This window comes from Candoia aspera, chromosome 13, assembly GCF_035149785.1.
Source record: "Candoia aspera isolate rCanAsp1 chromosome 13, rCanAsp1.hap2, whole genome shotgun sequence".
NCBI classification, from domain to species: Eukaryota; Metazoa; Chordata; class Lepidosauria; order Squamata; family Boidae; genus Candoia; species Candoia aspera.
In genome coordinates, this window is record NC_086165.1 from 4,700,189 (window position 1) to 4,721,342 (window position 21,154).

The window sequence follows — 21,154 nt, forward strand, 5'->3', positions numbered from 1 at the left end:
GGCTAGCGGCCGACGGTGCTGGTGGTGAACGGCGAATCCGATGTTCTAAGGATCAACACACCATTGGAACCTGGAATGTAAGATCTATGAGCCAGGGCAAATTGGATGTGGTTATTGGTGAGATGTCAAGATTAAAGATAGACATTTTGGGCGTCAGTGAACTGAAATGGACTGGAATGGGCCACTTCACATCAGATGACCACCAGATCTACTACTGTGGACAAGAGGACCACAGAAGAAATCGAGTAGCCTTCATAATTAATAGTAAAGTGGCTAAAGCAGTGCTTGGATACAATCCAAAAAACGATAGAATGATCTCAATTCGAATTCAGGGCAAGCCATCTAACATCACAGTGATCCAAATATACGCCTCAACCACAGATGCTGAAGAAGCTGAGGTAGAGCAGTTCTATGAGGATCTGCAGCGTCTACTGGACAACACGCCTAAAAGAGATGTTATTTTCATCACGGGAGACTGGAATGCTAAGGTGGGCAGTCAAATGACACCTGGAATTACAGGTAAGCATGGCCTGGGAGAACAAAACGAAGCAGAACATAGGCTGATAGAATTTTGCCAAGACAACTCACTCTGCATAACAAACACTCTCTTCCAACAACCTAAGAGACGGCTTTATACATGGACTTCACCAGATGGACAACACCGAAATCAGATTGACTACATCCTTTGCAGCCAAAGGTGGTGGACATCTATACAGCTGGTAAAAACAAGACCTGGAGCTGACTGTAGTTCAGATCACGAACTTCTTATTGCACAATTTAGGATCAGACTAAAGAGATTAGGGAAGACCCACAGATCAGCTAGATATGGGCTCACTAATATCCCCAAGGAATATGCAGTAGAGGTGAAGAATAGATTTAAGGGACTGGACTTAGTAGATAGTAAAGGTAAAGGTTTCCCTTGACGTAAAGTCCAGTCGTGTCCGACTCTAGGGGGCGGTGCTCATCTCCGTTTCTAAGCCTTGGAGCCGGCGTTGTCCGTAAGGACCCGTCCGTGGTCATGTGGCCAGCATGACAACACGGAACGCCATTACCTTCCCGCCGAAGCGGTACCTATTGATCTACTCACATTTGCATGTTTTCGAACTGCTAGGTGAGCAGGAGCTGGGACTAGCAACGGGAGCTCACCCCGCCACGCAGTTTCGAACTGCCGACCTTCCGATCGGCAGCTCAGCGGTAAAGTTCGCAACATTGTTCAGGAGGCGGCAACAAAATACATCCCAAAGAAAGAAAACCAAGAAGGCAAAATGGCTGTCTGCTGAGACACTAGAAGTAGCCCAGGAAAGAAGGAAAGCAAAAGGCAACAGCGATAGGGGGAGATATGCCCAATTAAATGCAAAATTCCAGAGGTTAGCCAGAAGAGATAAGGAATTATTTTTAAACAAGCAATGCGCGGAAGTGGAAGAAGACAATAGAATAGGAAGGACAAGAGACCTCTTCCAGAAAATTAGAAACATTGGAGGTAAATTCCAGGCCAAAATGGGTATGATCAAAAACAAAGATGGCAAGGACCTAACAGAAGAAGAAGAGATCAAGAAAAGGTGGCAAGAATATACGGAAGTCCTGTATAGGAAGGATAACAATATCGGGGATAGCTTTGACGGTGTGGTCAGTGAGCTAGAGCCAGACATCCTGAAGAGTGAGGTTGAATGGGCCTTAAGAAGCATCGCTAATAACAAGGCAGCAGGAGACGACGGCATCCCAGCTGAACTGTTCAAAATCTTGCGAGATGGTGCTGTCAAGGTAATGCATGCTATATGCCAGAAAATTTGGAAAACGCAAGAATGGCCATCAGATTGGAAAAAATCAACTTATATCCCCATACCAAAAAAGGGAAACACTAAAGAATGTTCAAACTATCGAACAGTGGCACTCATTTCGCATGCCAGTAAGGTAATGCTCAAGATCCTGCAAGGTAGACTTCAGCAGTTCATGGAGCGAGAATTGCCAGATGTACAAGCTGGGTTTAGAAAAGGCAGAGGAACTAGGGACCAAATTGCCAATATCCGCTGGATAATGGAAAAAGCCAGGGAGTTTCAGAAAAACATCTATTTCTGTTTTATTGACTATTCTAAAGCCTTTGACTGTGTGGACCATAACAAATTGTGGCAAGTTCTTAGTGGTATGGGGATACCAAGTCATCTTGTCTTTCTCCTGAGGAATCTGTATAACGACCAAGTAGCAACAGTAAGAACAGACCACGGAACAACGGACTGGTTTAAGATTGGGAAAGGAGTACGGCAGGGCTGTATACTCTCACCCTACCTATTCAACTTGTATGCAGAACACATCATGCAACATGCTGGGCTTGAGGAATCCAAGGCTGGAGTTAAAATCGCTGGAGGAAACATTAACAATCTCAGATATGCAGATGATACCACTTTGATGGCGGAAAGCGAAGAGGAACTGAGGAGCCTTATGATGAAGGTGAAAGAAGAAAGTGCAAAAGCTGGCTTGCAGCTAAACCTCAAAAAACCCAAGATTATGGCAACCAGCTTGATTGATAACTGGCAAATAGAGGGAGAAAATGTAGAAGCAGTGAAAGACTTTGTATTTCTAGGTGCGAAGATTACTGCAGATGCTGACTGCAGTCAGGAAATCAGAAGACGCTTAATCTTTGGGAGAAGAGCAATGACAAACCTCGATAAAATAGTTAAGAGCAGAGACATCACACTGATAACAAAGGTCCGCATAGTCAGAGCAATGGTGTTCCCCGTAGTAACATATGGCTGCGAGAGCTGGACCATAAGGAAGGCTGAGAGAAGGAAGATCGATGCTTTGGAACTGTGGTGCTGGAGGAAAATCCTGAGAGTGCCTTGGACTGCAAGAAGATCAAACCAGTCCATCCTCCAGGAAATAAAGCCAGACTGCTCACTTGAGGGAATGATATTAAAGGCAAAACTGAAATACTTTGGCCACACAATGAGAAGACAGGACACCTTGGAGAAGATGCTGATGCTGGGGAGAGTGGAGGGCAAAAGGAAGAGGGGCCAACCAAAGGCAAGATGGATGGATGATATTCTAGAGGTGAGGGACTCGTCCCTGGGGGAGCTGGGGGTGTTGACAACCGACAGGAAGCTCTGGCGTGGGCTGGTCCATGAAGTCACGAAGAGTCGGAAGCGACTGAACGAATAAACAACAACACAAACTGCTAGGACGTTTTTGACAAGAACCAGAACCAAGCCAGGTATCCCCCATCCTGTATCTTTGGATTTGTGTTTTTAGTGAAGAGCCTGGCCACTTCCTGTGTTACATGTTATGCTTTTACTGTCAACCCATTTTTCCATCGAGATTATGCTGAATTTGATTTCAGTCGAAAGCAGTATTTTTCAACCTCGGCCGCTTTAAGATGTGTGGACTTCCACTCCCAGAATTCCTTAGCCAGCATGCTGGCTGAGGAATTCTGGGAGTTGAAGTCCACGTATCTTAAACTTGTTGAGGTTGAGAAACACTGTTCTAAAGCAACGTTCTTTCTCCAGCTGTGTCCAATAGGCTGAATTTCAGTTTCCAACAAAACTCATCAGGGATGAATTGGAGGGGTGGGGGGGGGTCCCCTCTGGAAACTTCGGACTATACCTATTCCCTAGCTATTGATTCTGCTGATTGGGGCTGATGGGACATGAAGTCCAAACTCCTGAAAGACACGCACACCCGGCGCTGCCCCCTCCAGCTTTTCTGGAAAGGGCACCAGGTTGCCAGTCCCCCGGAGCGGAAAAGAGCACGCACGGTCTGCCGAGAAGGCACAGCTAAGGGCAGTCGGCTTCGGCGGGCGCGACTGAGCATGCTCCAGGGGGGCGGCGCACGCACGCACAGCCGCGGCGCTGCGCCAGGAGGGCAACCCATAGAGCCGTTGGCTTCGCTTGGCGCTCCCGAGCACGCGCGGAGGGGAGCCGCGCATGCCCGGTCGCGCCCCGTTTCTCCAGCCGGGCAACAGCCTCCAAGAGGCTTTTTCGTCGCGGCACCGGCTACCGGCGGGGCGAGATGACGTCACAGCGGCGGGACGCACGCAGGCGGAACGGCGCTGCGCGGCGGCGAGTGTAAGTGCGGGCGGCGGCGGCGGCGGCAGCGGCGCCCGGGGGAGGGGCGGCGCCGGAGGGCCCGGCCAGCAAGATGGCGGCCGCCCGTCCGCCCGCCTTCTCCAGGGCAACCGAGCCGGGCCTCCTCCTCCTCCGCCGCCCGGCGGGGGCCGTTGAGCGCCGCGGCCGCCTCAGGCTCCCTCCCCCGGCGGGCCGCCCCTCCTCTCGCTCGCAGCCCGGCCTGCCCCCCAGGCCGCGTTCGCATGGCCCTGCGTACGCGTGTTCGCGTGCACGTGTGGAAGGCGTGCCGAGGCCCCCAAGTCGGTGCCAGGAGCCCAGGAGACGTGGCTGGGCCCTCGGTCAGCCGCCTCTGAGGGAGGAAGCGGCCAGAAGGGGGGGCATTGGCGCGGGAGACGGGGGCCGTCCCGCCAGCCCCCGGAGGCTGGTGCGGGGATGCGCGGCTGGCAGGGCGCTGGGCAGGGCCCGGCGCTCGTTGTGGGCCGCCTGGATGTCGCCTTGATTCGCTTTTCTTTTCCCCCCATAAAGGGTCCTGACCCTCGAGGGAGGGAGGAGGACGGGGGTCCTAGGAAGGGTCAGCCAGGGCCGGTTGGCTCAGGGAGGGGCTCCTGGCCTCTGCCTGGGTGTGGAGAGTCCGCCCTCGGCTTCTTTTGGAGGCCGGGCGAAGGGTGGTTTCCCTCCTTCCATTGTTTTACCCAGAGAGTTTTCATGGTTTTAGGCATGGTAACCCAGCAGAGAAGCATCAAAAAGTCATCAGAAGGGACCTTTTGATGACTTTTTATGTCTCCACCTTCTAGTCCAGGGGTTATCAAACTTGGCCACTTTAAGGCGGATGGACTTCAACTCCCGGAATGGCTGGGGAATTCTGGCAGTTGAAGTCCATCAATCTTCGGCCAAGTTTGAAAAAACGCTGGTTCCTCGCTAAATGACCATTTGTTTAGTGACGGTTCGGACTTATGACGGTGCTAAAACTGACTTGTGACCAGTCCTTACACTTATGACCATCGCAGCATCCTTGCGGTCACGTGACCACAATTTGGGCATTTGGTCACCGGCTCGCATTTATGACCATCACAGCATCCTGTGGTCATGTGATCGCTGTTTTTGACCTTACCTGCCAGGTTCTGGCAAGCAAAAGCAATGGGGGACTGTGTGATTGGCTTAACAACCATGTGGTTCACTTAATGCCTGTGGTGATTTGCTTAATGACCACCACAAAAAGTCATAAAATCAGGTCAGATTTACTTAATGACCTTAGCAACTGAAATTCCAGTCCCAATTGTGGTCGTTAAATGAGGACTACCCGTAGTCCAACCCCTTTCCCCTTGCAGGAATCCACCATTACAACATCCTCCCTGAAAAACCAAACTGTTGTGGGAATATTAACAGGTTCTCCAGTTAGAAGAACAGAAAATCCTGAAAGCCTACTTAAAACAAAAATAAATAAATAAAGGGTTACATCCTCTCTTATTTCACTTGAAACAGGCATGGATGAGTAACTGCTGGATCTATTTCTGTGGGAGTGAGATTCTTTTCCTTTCTGTGTCAGCAGCAACTGGACTGCCTTGCCTGAAATTGACAAGAATTTTGATCATTTCCCCCCCCCCCCAGCAGAAAATCAGAAGAAATGGGAATTTGTTTTCCCCAGCTCTGCCCCTCTTACTGCAGAGAAAAGATACTGTCGATTGGAGGGAGGGGGTTATATGTGCTTGCGGTAACCCCAAGCGTATTATGGGATTGCACTTCGTTCCAATTTTGGGATAGTCTGGGCTGACCCCTTAAGCACACACTTGTGGGACGCATTTCACGAGAACGCTTCCATCTAAAGTGGAATCAAAGGCAGCGTCTGAGCAGTAATAAATGTGGGATATCTGAAGCAGAATATAGTTGCCCAGTGCTTACTAAACCTTCTGAAATGGTGATGTTTCAAAGCCCCCTTGGGGCAAGCGCTGAAAGCCGATGGCCCTGGTATGGTTTATAAGGTCTTTATGGCTGAACACACCTTTGGCCAAGGAATCATGAATATCCTCCACACCAGTGTTCCTCAACCTTGGGAACTTTAAGATGGGTGGACTTCAACTCCCAGAATTCCCCAGCCAGCATAGAAACACTGCTCCACACTGAGATGCTGCTTTCCAAACTCAGCACAGGACCAGTTCTTCCCCGAGGGATGTGTGTCTGCCTGCTAAAAGTTTTCACCCTGTAATTTTTCTTTTCTTTTCCCCCCAAGTGGCTGCACAGTTTGTCAGGACTAAAAGTCCAATAACGGACATAAGCTTACCTGTCATGGTATGAAGAACACTTTCCCTCTTTCTCCTAAAGACGGGCGTTTATGTAGCACCCCAGAAGTCTGTCCGCTTCTCGTGGTGGCGTGGTTGGGGCAGAATTGGCCATCCCGCTGCACGGCGCTCTCCCCTTTAGCCAGCCTTGCTCTGCCACCCACCCTTTCGGCTTCTCCCTGGCTCTCTGCATGTTTTTGGCAATGGCCACAGGTCCCTTCTCCTCAGCCTCGTATTCTGCCGTCTTCCACAGCTCTCCCATGTAACGTTCCTGCATGGATGTCTCTCTTCGGTCGCTCCTCGTCTGGACTATTCTGGGTGTCCTAGGAAGTCCCTCCTGGGGCCGTTTCTCTTTTAGAGCAGATTTTTCTCTAAAAATCTGCTCTAGGAACCCAGGACCATTTTGAAAGCTTGGTTGGCTGAAAAGCCTCCCATACAATGGTATTTCTCTCATCCAGGGCCTTCGGGTCTAGCCCTCTGGAGGAGGAGTAATAACCAAGAAGCAAAGTAGGAGGCAGTCTGCATCCTGAAAGTGTTGGCCCATGGTTCAGTCCTTGGTTCTCCCCTTCCTAGCGGGTGTTTGGGTGCTTTGCGGCATGCGTGTTTATAGGCAAAGGCCTGTCGCATCCAGTGCAGCTTGTAAACTGGTCTATGTTGTGTACTTAGGAAAGACTTAAGTGTGTTTTTTTCATCAGATGGGCTCTCTGTTTTCCAGTGGTGGGGGATCTGGAATGCCCTTGCTAAAATGATATGCCCGATGCCCGCTTTGCAGTCCTTTTGATGCTAGGTTAAGATGCTTCCATCTCCCCAAGCATTTTAGTCTACCGAATTCCTTGATGTGCCTCAAAATTGTTGATTGCTTGTCCAATGTTAATGTTTTTCCTCTTAGTGTATCCGGTTTTAAAAGACTTAAGGTCTCGTGGTCCTTGTAATTGAGCTAAAATAAATTTCCTGTGACATTGTATGCCATCTTGTGATCTGATTGGATGAGAGAGAGAATGGACCTCTTTTCAACAGATATATCTGCTGAGCTGAAGGGAGAAGTTTAAGGGTAACGTTGCAGCTGGGTTGCCACTCCAGTAGAAACTAGAATATAATGCTTTGCAAGTAAATAAACGTGAATTGGGCAAACACAGCATTTGATTTTGTTTTGACATCAAAAAAGAGCAAAGTTAAGCAAGCTTATGTTTTGGAAAGTAGGAAGGAAATAGTGGTAATCCAAACAAATCAGCCATTCATACATAGAATTGTTATGCATAGCCTCATTTTTGTTACATTAGAGTTTTGAAAAATTCCCTTCACTGACTTAAACAGTTATAGATTGTTGTGATTTATACAGAGTTTTTTCCGGAATGTAAACCAGCATAAATAAAATTCAGTCTCGACAATGTACTGGCTTGTTGTATTATATTACTACAAAATTTTGGAATAAACAACACTGTGTCTAGAATATGATAAATTCCATTTGTGGAATGGAGAATCCCACTGAGGCCTAAGGCCATTTAGATGGCAAAATAAAATCAAGATTAATACAAATAATAAGAGGATGATCCCATTAAGGATATTGTTAAGGATATTGTGAACTTGCCACCACCACAGTAATGTGCTTTTCCCATGAGTAAATATTAAGTCCCTGATGCATTTCTGCACAGAAGATAAATAATGTATTCAGTTATATGGTAATTCTGCAGAATAGTCACCTATCTTCACACTGAGAGTTTCTTCTAAAATCATATTCTGCAAGGAAGGAAAACATTTTTTAAGCATTTCTGGAAGCAGTGAACATCCAGGCAAAACCATAGAAAAATTTATGTTAGTCTACAATTAAACAAAATAAAAGAATAACTGCAAAACAGCATTTGGTGTAATGTGCCTTTTAAACCCACCTGTTGGGGAAGCTGTTCCCATGTACCATATGGTTCTTTGCCAGGGGGCTGGAGTGCTCAAAGAGGAGGCCACTCTATAGATGTGCATTTTCTCTTATCGTTAAAAATGACGGTTTTCCCTGTGGATTTAGGCTTTTTGTCTTGGGTTGAGAACTGAGTCAGAGAAGATCACTCCAGCGGAAACTGCGGTGGTTATTACAGGTTTTTGCAAAGTGCCCTTTGGGTGATGGGTTATGAGCAGGCATTGTTTGCACTCCAGCAGCATGTCATGGATTTGGACAGCATCTAGATCAAACTGCCCTTCCGAGAGATGGACATTTGAGCAGCCAGCTTCCTTTTCTAGGTTGGCAAGATACCTAAATTAAATAACAGTCTCCAAATTTGGAACAGCTCTAATAGACCTTGTTTAATACGCTTCCTTCGGCTTTTCCTAAGCAGAAATCTTTAGAAGTCCCATATGGAGAAGGGGTCATTGAATTTATGGCCCATGTCCTGTTATAGTGCTCCTTTTATAAAGATGCATAATTACATTTTATAAACCCCTTTCAAGAACGTTTTCCAGGCCGTTCAGATTTTTTTTTTAAATATACTTCTGTCTGACCAGTATGCTTGTATATCTTCAAATGTGGCAAAATTCTGCTTTATTGTCTGTAGAACTTGCTATAATTTGGTCATCCTGACAATATGGCTTACCTGTTTTTAATCTTGTTTGCATTCATACTCATTCTATTGTCTGACTGTGGGATTCTGGTCACGGACTGCAGTAAAGGTTTGTCGTTGAAGTGCCTTGTTTTCCCTCGCTGCTCTTTATTAAGATACAGCAGAAATGAATTTAAAGAGGTGAATGGCCATTGCGTGCACTTGAGGGGAGAAAAAATTGTGTCCTTTATGTAGAAAGAAAAGCAATATAGTGACCAGCTGCTCACCGCTAAATGTGAAATTATTTTGGGTTTTCCACGAGGCGGTCAACAAAGTCTTTAAGGAATGAAATAACCGTTCATATATGCTTGGGTCTACAATATCAGCACCATGTCCTCAATAACGCTGGCCTAAAAGTATTGTTGTGTCAGTGTGGTGACGTTTGAAGGGATTATCTGCTCTCAGGCAAAGCCTGGCCCATTGCAGTATAATTGAATTCGCTGCATGGCGGACACCGAAAGTTCCTAACCCCTTTTGCAGCCAGGGCTGCGCTTGGCTCTTGAACATCCCAAAATGTAGGAAGGCCGCACCCAGCAAGTGCCTCGCTTGGATCGTTTGCATTTTATTTTAATTCAGTGTAATCAGCATCCTTGGCCATGCAGCTACTAACTCCTGACATTTGTCCAACTGAAAGTTAGAGTGGCAACTTTTGGTTCGAGGGCAGTTGCCAAGGCTTCAAAGCGGTTTGGGACCTTTGGCGTAAAGCTTCTGTGACGCTCCCTGTCCAGGCAAGAAAATGGTGCCTGGCTGTTTTCACCCCTTCCGTGTTAAAAATGTTCCTCTTTTGTATGTTACGCAGCTATGACGACTTCATGGGTTCAGCCAAAAATGGGATAAGTGAATCTGTTGGTGTAGAGGACAAATACAACGTGATGGTAAGTTATTCATTCTGACAGCGTATCGGCCTCTTAACGTTCTTGTGGCCGGAGCTGGGCAATGTGTAACGGCCTGTTTTTGCTCCCACCTTGACCATCGAATAAAGAATTTGGTCCTAATAAGGTGCGGCTGTAATACTGAAATAGTTACATTTGCAAGAGATATGGTAGAAAGTTGAGAATGATTTGAGTTGGTCGATCAACGTACATTTACAAAGGGAAGGGGCTTCGATTGTGTGCCTGTGGCTGCTATTTGAAGTTTTCCCAATTTCAGGGAGAAGGATCCAGTTTTCTCCAGATGGAGGCAGTTGTTAAGTCCTAGTACAGTAAATATTTTTTTCTTTATGCTCTCTGCTAAAGATGCCTTCCCATGGAATGCTATACCCTGAGTTAACTTAGAAATGAGCCCAAGCCATTTCACTGACACCAAGCAAGCTGTGTGAGGGAATGCAAAATAGCAGGTTTGGAAAGCAGCGACTGCTGTTTCTTCACAAAACATAAAAATGGGAAATGCACTGACAGGCGTCTCTTTAAACAACGTTGTTCCATAATCAACACTGGATGTGAATTATTGCCTCTGATAACTGGGCTTTTAAGTTTTACTTTTCCCCTCTTAGGACACACACACACACACACACACACACCGCCATGGGTATCTGAAAATTGTCATCTGTGAAAAGAGACGATCTGTTCCGGATTTGCCCCGGCAAAGTTCGGTCGGCTGCAAGTGTTTTAATGCATCTTTGAGAATCTGGCGCGGCTCTTTGCCAGAGTTTTACAAATTGCAGGACCTCACACTGTTTATATTTGCCACCCTTTTCTGAAAACATATTTTAAAAAGGCCAGTCCTTGCAGATCTGGGTCTTTTCAACCTAATGATGGAGTGACTGAGGCTTTTAGCAAGGAAGTCTTTGTGCTTCGGGTTCACCAGCCATCAGGGATAGCCTGACCACAATTTGTTGAAAAGGTAAAAATGGCTGGGTACTTCGTCCAAGATGCTTTCTATTCCAGAGGGAAGCTACGTTAATTCTACCCAAGCCTCTGATGTGCTATGCCTGGTCACGAATGGGACTAAGAGTGGATGTAATTCCTCTGCTCTCGTGATCTCAGGACACGGCGAGCTCCTCATAGGTCTGCTTGAATGTAGAGTCAGGGTGTCATTTTTGGTGATCCGTCTCAAGTTCCCCTTCGGGGTTCCTCTTTTGGATTCCAAGCCTCTGAGAATGAAGTGACACGGCCCTTCTTCGCGCTCTTTAATTAGAGTTCCGAGATTCGCCCCCCCTGCAAAATTCTACTCTCAATCTTTTGCCGCCCCATTTTCAGGGCATTATAAAGAGAGTTTTGTGAATGCGCACATTGGCTTTGCCTTTCTAAAGCAGCTTCTCTGCTCCCCTTCATGACATTTAACTCCAGGGCTATCCCCAGGCTGAAATTTCGTCTTTCAGACCATGGTTTTGTGGTTAGCCCTCAAGAGATTTCATTTTTTAATGATAGGGAGTAAGCGGGCCTGCTCTATCGTGGACCCACCCTCTGGAATACCATTCCCCCTGAGGTTTGTATGGCCCCCACCCTGGTCCTTTTTAAAATAGTCCTTAAAACTTGGCTGTGTCCCCAGACCCCGTGAGACAGAGGGGTGATGGACTCCTTGTGTGATGTTCATTTTTTAGGTGATTGTTGATCTTTTTTTCTTCCTGGATTTTTCACTTTTGATGATACAACGCTCTGTTTTCCCTGTGTCTTTATGGTTCTGTTCTGTAAGCCACCCAGAGCCATAACAGACTGGGGCACTCTATGAACCTCCTAAATAAAGAAGTTCAGTCAACTAAATAAAGGCTTATATTTAGAGTGCAAAGCATCCTTTGGAGGCAGAAGTTTGTGCCAGTGGTTCTGCGACCATCTCAGAGTGCAGACTTCTTAGGGGAGTGTCCGTTTGAGAAAAGCAGGGCGTCCTTTGGTGAAGTCGGATGGGATTATCTGAAACATTTGTTCCCTTCCGCAGGCTTCTTTCCAGCGCTCCAACAGTCACGACAAAGTCAGGAAAATTGTAGCGGAGGAGGGACGCACCGCAAGGAACTTGATTGCGTGGAGTGTGCCTCTGGAGAGCAAAGAGGATGATGGTGCGTGTTTGACGTTGTGCTAAGTCAGTGTTTTTCAAATGCGGCTACTTTAAGACGTGTGGACTTCAACTCCCAGAATTAGCCAGCCATGGCTGGCTGGGGAATTCTGGGAGTTGAAGTCCACACGTCTTAAAGTGGCTACGTTTGAAAAACATTATGCTAAGTCTCACAGGTGGGTTTTGTTATTGTTTTGGTTTAGTGCAGGGTAATCATGAATTGTAAGCTGGGATTTATGGCTTCGTGTTCTGTGTACTGCATGTCAGGCCATTGTGGCCTGTTTAAGCCATAGTTAAAGTATGGCCTAACAGGTGTGAACCCAGGGAACAGCCTGGCAGGGATAAGGGCATGGTCAGTCTTCTCCACCAATCTCCACTCTGAGTCCTTAAAAATTAAAATTCTCTGGATTAACAAAAGTTAATCTGTTCACAGGAAAACCGAAGTGGCAGGTGGGAGGAAAATCAAAGAGGATAAACCAAGGAACACACAAAAGCAGTAAACAGGTACATAATTATTTTACTTTGTTTAACGTTCAGGCATCTGGAACAATGCTAACTTCTGGGAAGCTGCACATGGTCCAATAAAGCCCCTTAGTCACAATTTTACTTGTTTTAGTCGAACCGCTAAAGCATTATATTGCCTGTACGGCTAACGGGTGGGGAGAGGTTTGAAACAGTCAGCAGAAAGGAAAGAAAAAAATCCTTCAAAAGAGTGTCCACATGTGCCGAGGGTACGTTTTCACTCTCTGGAGAAGAGGGAGCCAATGATACCGGCATTTTGAACCACCTCGGGGGCGAAAACAGCCACTGTAGCACAGACGCCCAACTGTTCAGTGTCAATAATTGGACTGCGTTAAATACTAAACGAAGGCGCACCACGGTAAAATGATCACCAAACACCCGTAATGGAAACCAAACACCTTCTCTCTCGAGACCAGCCAGTCATCGTAACAGCAGGCCTGGCCAGCTGAGAGGGGATTAATTTCCTTATGTTAAGAACAAGTACAGAGCCAGCTCTTAAATAATCAATTTCAAAGCCGTTTCACAAAACAAACCTTTGCACACTTAGGCAGAATAAGCCCTGGTGTGCTTAAACATAGACTGGGATCACGCATTGTGATTGTGTTATAATGGCCTGTTGATTAAGCCAAGGAGGCTGGGTTCATACATCATGCTAAGCCATGATGGGATTTGTTTGGTTAGGATTAGGATCAATGTAGCACATTGTGTTAACCCAGACCACCTATTGTGGTTTGGCCAACAAACTGTGGTTTAGCATGTTCTGTCAACTCATTTACAGGATGGACTCACTCAACATGCTGTGCTCTACAAAACACAGGGTCAGAGTTCACAAATCATACAGCACAATGGCTTGTTAGAACCATGGTTTGGTTGTGGCTTAGCATGCTGTGGGAGCCCAGCCATAGACTTTACCACATTTAATGTCTGGTAATCATGACAAAAAAAATCCCAAACAAGTAAAATTATATTTCTTTTTTTTTTTTAGCCTGAGCTTCCTTGGGTTTATTAGGCTCTGCTTATAAATGACAGCCAAGTTTTTTATTAGTTCTGCCTCGAAATTTTGCTTGAAATAGCCTGTTTTGCACTTGAAATGGGCTGTTTCAAATTTGGGGTAATTTGAATTGAAATGTTTGCATCCTCTGATTGGGGAGTTTTGAGGAGTAAGGTGGGACTAAACATGTAGGAGAAAAAAAAGTGTAATACAGAAGAACAGGCAGACCTCTGGGAAGATGCTGTTCTGAAACACAACAATTTTTGCAGTTTAATTTTTGCCTCCTCTTAAGCATGTTTCATTTTGGCTGTACAGGTAGTCCTCACTTAACAACCATTCATTTAGTGATGGTTTGGACTTATGGCCATGCTGAAAAAACTGACTTACGACCTGTGCTTGCACTAATGACTGTTGCAGTGGCCCCTGTGGTCACGTGACCACAGTTCGGGTGCTTGGCAACCAGTTCACATTTATGACCGTCGTAACATCCCGTGGTCACATGATCACTATTTTCAACCTTCCCAGCTGGCTTCCGGAAAGCAAAATCAATGGTGAACCATGTGATTCGCTTAACCACCACACAGTTTGCTTAACACCCAAGGTGATTCGCTTAACAGCTGCTGCAAAAAAGGTCATAAAATTGGGTCAGATTCACTTAATGACTGCTTCGCTTAGCAACCAAAATGCTGGTCCCAATTGTGGTTATTAAGTGAGGACTACCTGTAGCTGCTTCCTCCCTCCCCCGCAAAAAAAAAGTGAGAGCAACCATATGCAAAGTCCAGAACTGGGGGCAAAGTTCTTTCCCAATTTTAGGTGGTGTCGCTGGAGGCGGAACTGAGCACACCTGACGTGTAACGTTCATGCTCTTCCACTAAGCTACGGCCCTTTATTTTTGCACCTTCATGCCAAGCTGAGAAAGATCAGTCCTTTGAAGCCAGTTTTTATTTCCGCAAAGTGGAGTGAAGTTTATTACTGTGTCACTGATGGAATATAAAGATTGCAAAGGCCCTTGGGGGGAGTGAGAGGAAAAGCCCCTTTATACGTAATATTTCCATCATCCTGGTATCACCACTCTTGTGCTGTTTACTTGGAAGTAAGTCCCTCTGAATACAGAGCGGCTTACTCGGAAAGAACCCTGTGTTGACTCGCAGCTGATGGCTTGGCTGTTACCCATAACTCATTCTTTTTCCCGTTTATAGAATGAATAACGTCCATCCAAAACTCCAGCAGGCATTAAGCTCTATTTCCTATTGCTTTTGGCTTTTCACGGCAAGTTCATAACACTCCTTTGGCCTTATTTCAGGCTTGGCTGTTATGGAGCCGTGCTCACTAGCTGAAGGCATATGGAGCTATTGAACTGGCAAAGGGTAAAAATTGGGCAGGCTTGCAAGTCACAGATTAATCTGAGCTGCCTTAAAGGAGCCTTTTGCAAGCCGGATTCATATGTCTCTTTCTCCTTTTCTTTTCTCCTTCTTAACCTCTTGCCAACCCCACCCTCCAAAAAACCCCAAAACCATGTTGCCAAAAACATGCATTCATAGATGCTTCCGTGTACCTACGCCAGAGGTGAAAATTCCTTACTGTTGGGCTACAGCTCTTTTGCTCTGCTGTGGTTTGATCTGGTGTTAGAAGGATTAGCCGGTGTAGTTCACCATTTCCAGGGAACACCCGATTGTATTATTTCAATTGGCAGAGCAAAGTTTGATCTGGACGCGGAATAAATCAATAAATCAATAAATCAGCTCTTTGGATTGAACAACTAAATGGCAGCTAGTTTTGGAGGGCTACCTAGGAACTTCTTCCTAGTGGGAATTTTGACCTGACTGCTCCCTCTACTTGTCCCAATCCAAAGCTCTCAAGCGATAGCCTTGCCCGGGACTTCAGGGTATGTGGTTTGTTCGATTTAGATCAGTGCTTCTCCAACTTGGGCCCTTTAAGACTTGTGGACTTCAACTCCCATGCATGGCTGGCTGGGGAATTCTGGGAGTTGAAGTCCACGCCTCTTAAAGTGGCCGAGTCTGAACAACACTGATCTAGGCCAACCCCTTGCCCTGTTCTGGGAGCAGAAGTCCACCTGCCTGAAAGTGGCCGAGTTTGAGAAGCACCGATAGAGAGGATACGTGAACCTACCTGAATCATGCTTCATAGCTTAGTCTCGTGAGTGAACCTGAACAAGTGAGATTTGCTTAAAAAAAATAAACAGTTGAAACGAAACTCAGTTTAGCACACCCGTGAGCTTTCTGGATCTCTTTGGCAGAGCACAGCGTCGGACTGCAAAATCACACCAGCACCCGGGGAGAAGACTTTCTATAAAAGCCCCACCAAGGCAAGGCAGCCACGGAAAGTCGACCTCCGAGCACGATACTGGGCTTTCCTTTTCGACAATCTGAGGCGTGCGGTGGATGAAATTTACGTCACGTGTGAATCGGATCAGAGCGTTGTAGAATGCAAAGTAAGGCTCTCCTGATGGGTCTGCAGGGGGATGGATGCTTGGACGGTCTTTGGATGCTCCCGGGACTCTTTTCTGCTTTTAAAAGTGTTTATTACTTTTATTTATTTATTTATCAAATTTGTATCACCACCCATCTCCCCCCTGAGGAGGGACTCTGGGTGGTTTACAGTAAAAATAAAATTTAAAATTCAGTCCAACCTATAAATAATACATTACATATAGAAATAAATTGGAGATAAAAATATAAAATGCAATAAAATCCAGATGGCAGTAAGGTTCTACTTCAGTCCGTGAATATATAAGGGGCCGTTCTAGGGTGCCAGCCATCCCCAAGAATGACTGTTCCCTTCCCCGCCCCAGGCGCGCTGGCAAAACCAGGTTTTTAGCTTCTTGTGGAAGTTCAGGAGCGAGGGGACCTGCCTCACTTCTGGGGGAAAGATGTTCCAGAGGGTGGGAGCTGCTGCAGAGACAGCCCGCTTCCAGGACCCCGCCAGACTGAATTCTCTTACAGACAGGGCCCGTAACATGCCCTCCCTGCATGACTGGGTGGGGCAGGTTGATGTAATAGGGATGAGACGGTCCCTCAGGTCCATTTTCTATCGAAAGCTTTTCAGGATTTTTACAATGGTACAATGGAGTGTCCGCTTCCTTCCCCATCTCCCTATAGTTCTGTGGTACGTGTTTGATTAAAGGAAAGAAAAATGATAAGTTAGTTGCTCTGTAATTTAGCAGCAAGCAGTTTTACAGATGGTCCTCATTTAGCGACCACAATCAGGACTGGCAACTTAGTTGTTAAGCAAAGCGGTTGCTGAGTGAAACCACGACTCTGCTTATGGTCTTACTTCAACTTTCCTTTCTTTACAGACCTGTGAAGGTCGTAAGTGCAAGGATTGGTCGCAGAGTTACCTTTGCATCACTGTCATCACTGTGAACAGTCACTGTATGAGGCAGTCACTAAATGAGGACTACCTGTACTGCACTTTAAGCTTTCATTGTCTGGGTTTACATATAATATAGTACCATAGTTGCTCAGTCATGATACACTGAGTAAGTTAAAACACTTGAGATCATCCAAAACTCTTAAGCTGCAATGTGGTTTATTTGATGTTGGCTTAGTGTGTTGGGTGTTCCCAGCCGGAGTTTAAATCTGTGGGCCTTAATGTGCCACTGGGCTAGTCAAGAGCAGACTGAATCGATCACTCCGTTGGAAATGACATATTTTCCTTTTCTTTTAATGGAGAGCGTATAGGCACAGTAGTGTGATTTCATGAAGACCATGCTTTTATATGGGATTACATACTCAGGGTTCATCATGTTTAAAACACATGCCTAATGAATGCAACATCCATTAAGTTCTAGCAGAGCCAGCACGCTGAAAAGGCCAGTATTAAAAATGCCCACCCAAATAATGCAGTAATCTTTAATCACTTTGTCATTCCTGCGTGCCTTGTTTTTCTGTGCTGTTGTGGGATGAATCAAGACTTTGGTCCCTCGGCGTGGTCACTGACTTACGAGAGCCCCGCGTTCGTCCTTCAGGATCCCATTTGTTCTGTAGGGGGCGCTGTTGAGATTCTGCTGGGACCCGCATTCTTTCGGCTTCCTGTTCAGTGTCTTAATTGCACATTGTTCCTTTTCTGCAGAGATAGTTATCGTTCTTCTCAGTCAGTTGCCGGTGGTAAGCCAGGGAGCTTGATTGATGGCCTAGTATAAACAAAGTCTGGGTGGGACCTAGTCATAAGTTAGCTCTCTTCATCCTAACTTTTGATGGAAAACAGACACGTCGCGGGGCCGTATTTTTCTCCAACTCAACTGGAAGCTGTTTGGCTTCTCGGTAACAATAGATTGATTCTTTCGGTGGCGTTATAGTGAGTGAACCGTTACGAATTGCTAAATAAGACTGGGAAAAGTCAGGAGTGGTCAAAATTCAGAAATTGGTGATAGATTCCATGGAGTTTTCCCCTTTTCACTGTGCTGGAGGTTTTTTCTCCCAGCTCTGGAAACCGTTAGCTAAAGGTCTGTGTATAAAACTGAATTTTCACCAGGACATGAATATTTAGTTTTCTACTATAACAAAAGACTGCCAAGTTGGCTGTAAGATTAGTGTACAAAGCAGGCTCCTAAGTGAATTTTGAAACCAAACAGTGGCTTGTGGCTTCCAAGCCGGCTGTCGGTTTAATGCAATTTAATTTACATTAAAAAAGAAAGAAACTCTTACCACTGTCTTCTCACTCAAGAAATTTCCCCCATGATTTTCTTTTTAAAAAAAGACAGGATCTGATATGACTTGCTCTGTAATTGGATTGTGATTTTCTAAATATTTATGGCTGAGAGAATTAGTACTTTATTTGTATGACATCTTTGCAGATCCAAGACCTCATCCAGAATTCCAATCATTCCACTCAAGTTATGCTGGGAAGGAAATATTATGTAGCCAAGACTTCTTTTAATATAAACATGAAAATAAACCCTTGTTTCTGAAAAGAGTTAGGCCTGTTAATGGATAGTAGTGTGATTATCCAACAATTATTTTGTTTACAAAATTTAGGTTTTTTTAAAACCATACAGAATTCCTACAATACAAAGATACATTTTGAAAATGTTAATCGTGCTGTGATGCATGGTTTGGTGACGATCTATAACATCTTAGCTCCTCGGATTTATGTTTTAAAAATTACAGTACAAGTGGAACCCACTGCAAAATCATACAAATTCACTTGAAGCCATTGTTTTTAATAAAAATACTCTGCAGCTTTTAAAGGTGGTTGGGTTAGTCAAGCAGTGGCTGGCAGGAAAATAGAGTCAGATGTATGCGCTGATCTCTACGACATTTGTGTAGCTTTTAAATAATTTGTTAGCGTGCAGACGGCGATCTTTTCCGAAATCAATGTAAATCTTGACTTCCGATCTTAGCGTTAAGCTAAAGAAAGAGCGAACTGGCATTTTGTTCTTGAAAGGAGACAAGCCGGGTGGATTTGTTGAGAAAGTTGGCCAAGGTTATTGATTGCAGTCTTTTAGAGGGCAGTGTTTCTTGTTTCTGAATGGGATGGGGCTCTGGTGACTGTTTGCGGTTGAAGCTGTTGGCTCAAGGGCTGGGGGAGGGAGGGCAGGGAGGGGCCGCCAGAAAATCAGTGGCTGATACTCTCACCGAGCCTTAAAACCCGCCTTAGGGTCAATTGCTGCAGAAGTCTTGAATGGTCAACCTGAAGTCTTCCGTATTTTCTTCCCCATAATTGTGTTTGGGTTGCCTTTCTCTAACGAGTTGGGGGATAGGATTAAATGATTCAAGCATTTTCCTAGCTGTCTTCCCATAGTTGTGTGTCTGTGTGTGTGTGACCCCAAGGATGAAACTCCCGTCTCTCCATGCATGCAAAAAAAATGGTGCCAGTGATCTCACTTGGATTTCCCAGCAGTCTAATTATGTATTGTTGTTACGAATGAAGCAACCAGTATTCATTGCTTTATTAGATTTATATCCGGCCTTTATTTTGTACAACTCAAAAGTGGTATACATAAGTGTCCTGCCTCCTATTTTCCCCACAACAGCAACCCACTGAGATGGGTTGGCTGAGAGAGAGGACTGGCCTAAAGTCCCCAAGCCGGCTTCCATGGCTCAAGGAGGACTAGATCGCACTGTCTTCTGGTTTCTACTCCAGAACTTTAACCTCTGCACCAGACTGGCCCAGTAGGCAAGGTGGGGGACCTGTGGCCCTCCAGATGTTGCTGGAACCTCAGCCAACCTCAGGAGTTGCCATTCAGAGAGTTTTCCAGACATTGCTGAACAGATTTCTTCGGATTCGTCCCCAAAGCTCTTTGCATTCATGGTGTCTTTTTCTGCTTACCTATCCTCTCTCTCTCTCTAACTTTCTTGCCATCTCTTCTGTAACAGATTGATATTAGGCTATATAGCAGTGTTTCTCAACCTCAGCAACTTTAAGATGTGTGGACTTCAACTCCCAGGATTCCCCAGCCAGCCATGCTGGCTGGGGAATTCTGGGAGTTGAAGTCCACTCATCTTAAAGTTGCTGAGATTGAGAAACACTGCTATATAGAGACAAGAAACTGGAGGCATCATTAACTCCACTGGATTACTCCTCCTTGTGCCTTCCGGATTCTTCCTTAGGATCTTTTTAAAAGTGCATTTTTATGTAATAAAAACCAGCCACAAAAGATTGCGGAGGAAGTCTATAAAGGAAGAAAACAGTCGAGCACCCCCCCCTCCCCAGTGAACAAAACCAAGAGACTGTAACTGAATCCAACTTGCCTTGTGAGCTTTATCATACTAAATAAAGAGATGCCTTCAACGCGGGGTCCTTCCCCCACCCGTGGCTGAAAGGACAGAAGGGCCGTTCAGATTCACTGCCATCTCACCGTTGTGGGAGTTTAGCAAAAGCAGTTCCTAATTTTTCCGCTCCTGCTGCATCCAGTGAGACTCCCTTTGGGGTAAACGCGCCTGGGATTGCAGAAAAAAGCTTTCTAACGAAGTGCATCGTTTCTCGCTTTTTCTTTGAATCCCAACCCTCTGTCTTTCTTTCTCTCGAGGAATTGCAATATGGGGGTACTTGACCTTGGATAGTCCTGGAGTATCTAGAGGGTTGTGACAATAGTGTCAAAGCGGGCTGCCCCTGAGCAGTTCTGTGGGTGGGTGGGAGACAGAGAGAGACCCTTCTCAAGTGGTCCACATTTCCACTGCTTCAGCACCAGAGGGTGTATCTGCTACGTCTGTGGATAAAGAGGAGAGCTGTATTGATGGGCGAGACTCCAGGGCCCCGCGCACGAGGATTGTGTGTCATCAGGACAAAAGGATGGCGCCAACCACCCGGCGGGGTGCGCCGGTAACCAGAATTAATTACAAACCAATCGAATCCATTGCAGCCAATTGGTAAACTAATTGGTAATTTTAGCTGGACATCTATCTGCTCTTATCAGGACGTTTGCGATGAGGGTTGGAGACCCACTTTTGTTCCGCGGCCTCCCGCTTGACAAAATGGCCTTCATGGCTTTGGGGAGGAAGACAGGCCTCCGTGACTCGGGGGCAGCTCCAAATCCTTGTCTGACTTGTCCCATAGGACTCGAGTTACGGCTGCCCGCTGTTTGCGCTGATAAGTTTGGATAAGCCTGCTCTGACAGAGGCTCCTTTGAGCCATTAACTGTAATTTCGGTGTGCCGTCAGTCCCGGTAATATAATTGCTTGTTGTTCAGGTGGGGTCAGTCCTGGGAAGCAGCAAACGGTTAGGCCGAGACTAAAAAGCTTGCTTTTTACGGTTCCTCGCTCAATTACACCGACA

General features: G+C 45.9%; 1 protein-coding gene across 3 annotated transcripts in view; it reads left to right on the top strand.

The window, feature by feature from the left end:
• Positions 1 to 3,915: 3,915 nt before the first annotated feature.
• The window catches only part of SCAPER (S-phase cyclin A associated protein in the ER), a 104,524-nt gene continuing 87,285 nt past the window's right edge, over positions 3,916 to 21,154 (top strand). Inside the window, exons 1-6 of one of the 3 annotated variants that reach the window (XM_063314258.1) lie at positions 3,927 to 4,055; positions 6,283 to 6,341; positions 9,716 to 9,791; positions 11,791 to 11,908; positions 12,338 to 12,408; positions 15,675 to 15,869. In XM_063314258.1, coding sequence (XP_063170328.1) covers positions 9,729 to 9,791; positions 11,791 to 11,908; positions 12,338 to 12,408; positions 15,675 to 15,869 — 447 coding nt within the window. In that variant the 5' untranslated portion in view covers positions 3,927 to 4,055; positions 6,283 to 6,341; positions 9,716 to 9,728. Of the gene's footprint in view, positions 4,056 to 6,170; positions 6,342 to 9,715; positions 9,792 to 11,790; positions 11,909 to 12,337; positions 12,409 to 15,674; positions 15,870 to 21,154 lie in introns of those variants that run through there. The other 2 variants (XM_063314259.1, XM_063314257.1) reach the window with 2 other exon arrangements.